The following is a 6000-nucleotide window of genomic DNA, read 5'->3' as shown; positions in this document are numbered from 1 at the left end:
AATGGTAAAAAAAAAATAATTCAAAGCTAGCTTAACTGCATTTCTTGATACAATGATCTTGTAAACCGAGCCAAAGTTCCCCGGAACACGCCTACCGCTGCAGAGAGCAAGCACCCTCGGTGCAAAAGAAAGGCAAAACCTACTGCATTGACCTGGGAGCGCGAGACGCCCCACACTACGGGCTTTGACCAATTAGAGGGCAGAGTGGGCCGGGCCTCGCCTGTGATTGGAGAATCGGGGCGAGGCGGGGCTGTGGCTCCGGCGCGTGCGCTTCCCCGGCCGCTGGTCCCGCGCCTCCTCCGGCCAGTTTGCGGACTGCTGGGAGTCGGCGCTGCGGGACTCATCTCAGGCTGCAGAGACTCTTCCCCCTTGTCTGCGCAGCTCGGCTCCGCAATGCCGGTGGACCTCGGCAAGTGGTCCGGGCCTTTGAGCCTGCAGGAAGTGGACGAGCGGCCGCAGCATGCGCTGCAGGTCAAATACGCCGGGACAGAGGTCGACGAGCTGGGCAAAGTGCTGACGCCCACCCAGGTACCCGAGAGCGTTGGGGGTGCACCTTTCGAGGCGTGGAGGCCGGCGGGCGGGACCCGGCGGAGATGGGGAGGGTGTTCCGGCCTCTGTGCGCCGGGTGCTCGGAGGGAAAGGGGTCGCGGTGCCCACGCCGCAGGCCTGCGGACACCTGCGGGCACCGGGAACCCGGCACGTGCAGGAGAAAGCGATCGAGTTTCCAGGGACTTCAAGGCGCAGACTGGGGCCTAGGCCTGGAAACACCTGGGCCGCGGGCGCGGGGGCGGGAGGGGGCGGTGCCGAGAAGTAGTGGGCCGTGGCCACCCCTTCGGCCCCAGACCTCCCCTCGGGTCTCAGGATTTGGGGCCTCAGTTTGGGGAGCAAAAGCCCCACCCGAGGGCATGTGACGCATTATGTAACCGGTGACCAGCATCGCCCAGCGATTCCTCCTTTTGTCTTAGCGGGCAAGAGCATGAAGCCACCCAAAGGTACGCGCGTTCTGCAGCTGGAAGGCTCGAGGGCAACGGCCTGTTCTACCGTTTGGCCTGCGAGCAGATCAGGGCCTGGCTACCGGAAGTGCGGGAACTGGAGTGCGCGACACTTGCCTGTTGTTGGTCGTAGAGCTCCGGGGCAGTGGTGTGAATACATTGCTCTGACGGTTTATTGTTGTGGATGTTTAAATAAAAAGCGCCCCTATGGCAGCCTCCGTTTTCCCAGACTCACTGTCCAGTCTGGCCATTTTCTGTGCACTTTTCTAAGTATCCAGTTAATTCAGATTTCACTTTAGCAGGGCCCAGCTAAGCTGCTGGTCACCAAATCTAGAGACTGTCATTCCAGACCATATGAGGTTGTAGTTGAGAGCACTCGGTCAGCTCCAGGGTTGAAATCCTGACCCCACCTCTTTCTGTTAATAACATGCTAGGACAGGAGTCCTGTAGTGTTGTTGGGACTAAAATAAATAATGTATATTAAACTTAAGCGCCTGGCTCTTAGTGGAGTCAATACACTTTAGCTTTTATTAATAACCTACTGTGTTTTACTTTTGAGGAACCTGGAATCAAAGAGTGTTGGCTTCTTCAGCATTTCTGACTTTTTAACTCCAGAGTGGTTGCTTCCTACAGGTCAAGAACCGGCCCACCAGTATTGGGTGGGATGGCCTTGATCCAGGTAAACTCTACACCTTGGTCCTGACAGATCCGGATGCTCCCAGCAGGAAGGACCCCAAATACAGGCAAGTTGAGGAAAGATTAGGAACACTAGGTCATCCAGAAAGGACCTGGTGCTTCTGGCACTGTGTAAGCCTCTTGCTGTGGACATGCCGTGCCAGGAGGAGACCCAGTTTGGGATGTTCACACGCATGCTTAAGCCAGACTGTGCATTTCCTACCCCTTCAGTCCCTAGAGCAGGAGTCTAGAAACGATAGCCGAGAGCCACATCTGACCGACACCTCTTTTTGTATGACCCCATGAGCTAAGAATGGTTTTTACATTTTTAAATGACTGAAATTGAAATCATCATACTTTGTAACATGGGAAAATTACATGACATTCAAATTTCCGTATTCATAAATGAAGTTTTCTTGGGACACAGCCATGAGAACTTACTTAGGTCTTGTCTATGGCTGCTTTCACACTGTAGCCGCAGAGTTGAATAGTGACAGAGACCATGTGAACTGCAAAGCCCAAAACGTTTACTGCTTGGCCCTTTACCAAAAAGTTTGCAGGTGCTGCCGAGAGGATGTCAGAGGGTGGGAGGGAGGTACCGGGTCCTCTCTTCTGCAGACAGGTGAGGTTTGTGCTGGCCAAGAAAGCAGGACTGTCTGTCTCCTTCATCGCTGCAGCCTGGTCCAGAGCATGTGCTTCATGCACATTTGCTGGCTGTGCAGTGAGTGTGTACCTCCTTCCTGTGGTGCTGACCGTTCTGTGTTCCTCGTCTTAGGGAGTGGCACCATTTTCTGGTGGTCAACATGAAGGGCAACAACATCAGCAGTGGCACAGTCCTCTCCGATTATGTTGGCTCTGGGCCTCCCAAGGGCACAGGTCAGTAAAGGCTGCTTTGTCGGGGACAGTGGGTGCACACTAGGATTGGCCCAGAGGGCTGCAAATTGTAGTCTGGGTTCTCCGAGATCCCTTAGCCTAGTGGAGCTTCCTGGCAGCGCAGTTCACCTCCAAGGCAGTTGCCTGCCAGAGACCTTGAGACCTGCAGTAGCGTCAGGTGGCTGGAACCTTGGGTTCTGGTCAGGAGGACCCTCTGTTAGCTTTGCCTCTCTGCCACTAGGCCTTTATCTGCGGGGCAGTTGGTGAGAGGGTTCTAAGGAAGCAGTGTTGCAGAAAGCTTGGAACAACTTCCGGGGGTGGGGTTGGGGGTGGGGGTTGAACACAGTTAACCCATCTCAGTTCTACATTCAGCCTTTGCCCTGTGGGATCTTTGAGTTTCCAGTTCCCATGAAAGAGCTCAGAAGTGATCATGGTATCCTAATTAATTATAAAAAATTGGCTTCTTTATCTCTTTATAGCTCTTTTCTATCGAAAATCTAGGGTGGTATCATCTTGAAAAGATTTGGAAGGCTTTAAGAAGTATACTAAAGATACCTATGTTGTGTTGTGTTGTGTATCACATGCTCTGCATACAAAGAGGGAGAGCATACTGTATTGAAACTCTCCAAGTGGGATGAAGCTAATAGTGGGAGACGTACTGTTAATGCTTGCTGTGCATTACAGGATGCTTTCATTTGTGGGAACAAAGAAGTAGGGGTGGGTGGACACATTGTCGGGCCCTGTTAGTCTGAGGAGGTACAGGAAGGTCCCTGACAAGAACAGCTGGCCATAGACTCATGCTTTATCTGTAGACCCCAAAGCTTCAGATGGCCTCAGGCCCTCTCGTGTGTTCATAAGAGGAAGGTAAAGGTACATCTTTTCCAGGGATCTGTTAAGTTCTCTAGGTCAGTTATACAATTAGGCAGTTTAATTATGGGAAGTACACACATGAGAATAAAGCAATTCTCTCAAGTAGGAGTTATGTTCTCATTAACAAAAAAAGTCTCAGTGACTGACTTTTTTTTTTTTCTCCTTTTGCTTTTAAAAAAATACTCTTTTAGTATAATTTGCATATAATAAAATGCCTAAATCATAGTTGTTTTCGTCCATGGATATTGACTGACAGATGAAGGTGACCATGTAAGCACCTTTGAAAACAAGATGTTTCTCAGTATCTTTGCTACTTAGTTGGTTAGAGTGAGGTTTACCAGGCACTAGTAGGGTAGGTTCTGGGGCGAAAACGGTCAACGAGACAAACACCATTGCTTTATGGCGTTCTGTTTCTAGTGAGGAGACTAAACTGAAAAGGCAGACTTTCAGAGAAGTGTTACTGTCACACAAGTGAAAGGGGTGTTCAGATGCAGATGGTGGAAAATGACTAGCAGTCAGGTCCCAGGGGAGATGGGCTGGAAGCCCGGAGCAGGATGAGTGAGGGGCAGAGGTGATAGGAGGGGTGGGCAAGGGCCTTAGAGGTCGTAAAGCTGGGTGTGGACTTCACACCAGTTGCAGTGGGAAGCCATTGGGAGATTGTCAGCAGGCGAGTGATCTGACTCCTTCCACCTCTGCGGGTCCTCAGTGCCCCTCTTGTAAATGGGGTGGCTGGGTCCCTCCAAGTTGGCACTATCCTGTGAACATGGGGGCGTCTCCAGCCCTGTTGCCTAGCTGTGTGTACATCTTACGTCCTGCTTCTCCCTCCAGGCCTTCACCGCTACGTCTGGCTGGTTTACGAGCAGAATGGGCCACTGAAGTGTGACGAGCCCATCCTCAGCAACCGATCTGGAGACCACCGTGGCAAATTCAAAGTGGCATCTTTCCGCAAAAAGTACGAGCTTGGGCCCCCGGTGGCCGGCACGTGTTACCAGGCAGAATGGGATGACTATGTTCCCAAACTCTATGAGCAGCTGTCTGGGAAGTAGGGGAATGCTAGGAGACAGAAACTGTCCCGGAAGTCTCTACCAGTGTTCTCAAGTTCAGTGATGCATGTAGATTTCTCCGCTTCCCCATTCCCATTCTCATAGGTGAGGCCTGAGCAATCAGATAGTGGTTTAGAGTGACTTTTCCTTCTGCCTATCCTTTATAATTCTAGAGGGTCACACCCCCGTTTATGTTTTGATCAAATTTGAACTCCATTTCGGGGGATGTTTTGGTACTGTGTTGGGGTCATCAAATTGTTAATATAAGAATAGCAACCCAGAATTTAAAGAAATAAAAATTCAGGTAAAAAGACCAGGTCTATAGTAATAGAGCAGAGCGTCAAAGAATCTTTAAGGGAGATTTAAAAAAAAAAAAAAAGATTCATTGCCTCTGCCTTTGTGAGCCTGAGTCCGGAATTGTGCATGAGGGCACTTCTGGGTCATGTTTTCATGACCGTGTCTCTCACCAAGAGAGCCAGAGGTTGGCGTGTCCACTAACCCCCAACATGGTACATTTTGGACTGTTTACCTAGGGGTCAATGTCCTGCTCTGGCTCCTTTGAAGAGCAGTACTGGAAAAAGCAATAGGGAGAGTGGCTTTGCAATTAAGACACGGCCATCTAGATGAGCTGCAGGGCTGGGTGAGGGGTAGTCAGAAATCCCTAAGTCTGTGCCAGTTGAACTGGTCACTCTTCGTCTGTAGAAAAGCCGATCTGGAGTTGTGGAATGTTGTGTTAATTCTGCTCTTTGCTTATAGTTGAATTAAAATAAAAACATTGTGTGGCTGAACCAGGTCTCCAGATATTTTGCCGTTTTGGGGGTATGGGGCTTCATAAATATGGGAAGTCAAGAGACCACCTTGAAGGGTGAGTAGCCCCTTTCCCTGACCAGCAGTGACGATTGGGACTTGATTCAGGGACCATTCAGAGGATCCACGCTTGGACACGTGCCATCAAACTACAGCAGGAGTGACCGTTCCAACTTGAAGGTTTGAAAAAAAAAAATCACAAAGTTTTAGGCCAACTCCTTTTGGCCCAAAAAGTACCTTTGCTTTTCACAAGTGGTCCTTTTTCACCTGAGAGTGAAACCAGTGGGAAACCTTCCCCCTTGGTGTTGTTAACAGTGACTTAGAACTAGGCTATACCTTTCACTGTTCTGACTTGTGATCCATATAGAATCTGCACCCAAAAGGCGGAAGGGTGGGTGGGGGAGATAGAGTTGATCCTTGAACAGCGTGGGGATTAGGGGCACCGACCGCCCTGTGCAGTCGAATATCTGTGTATAACTTTTCATTCCCCCAAAACTTAACTGCAGATAGCCTACTGTTGACTGGAAGCCTTACCGATAACAACACATTTTGTGTGTTATATGTATCATACGCTATATTCTTACAATGAAGTAAGCTAGAGAAAAGAAAATGTCATTAAGGAAATTACAAGGAAGAGAAAATACATTTACAGTCCTGTACTGAGAAATGTCCACTAGTAAGTGGACCCAGGCAGTGGAAAGCCCTGTTGCTCAAGGGTCAACTGTACTCTCACACCCTTT

At 49.8% G+C, this 6000-nt stretch overlaps 1 protein-coding gene across 1 annotated transcript; it reads left to right on the top strand.

The window, feature by feature from the left end:
* Positions 1-260: 260 nt before the first annotated feature.
* PEBP1 (phosphatidylethanolamine binding protein 1) lies at positions 261-5241 on the top strand. The gene is made up of 4 exons (XM_032431435.1): positions 261-528; positions 1626-1735; positions 2443-2543; positions 4239-5241. Exons 1-4 carry the CDS (start codon positions 394-396, stop codon positions 4454-4456), a joined length of 564 nt encoding a protein of 187 aa, XP_032287326.1. The 5' UTR covers positions 261-393; the 3' UTR covers positions 4457-5241.
* The last annotated feature ends 759 nt before the right edge of the window (positions 5242-6000 follow it).

This window comes from Phoca vitulina, unplaced genomic scaffold (assembly GCF_004348235.1).
Source record: "Phoca vitulina isolate PV1807 unplaced genomic scaffold, GSC_HSeal_1.0 scaffold46, whole genome shotgun sequence".
NCBI classification, from domain to species: domain Eukaryota; kingdom Metazoa; phylum Chordata; class Mammalia; order Carnivora; family Phocidae; genus Phoca; species Phoca vitulina.
This window is presented reverse-complemented; position numbering and strand designations above follow the sequence as displayed.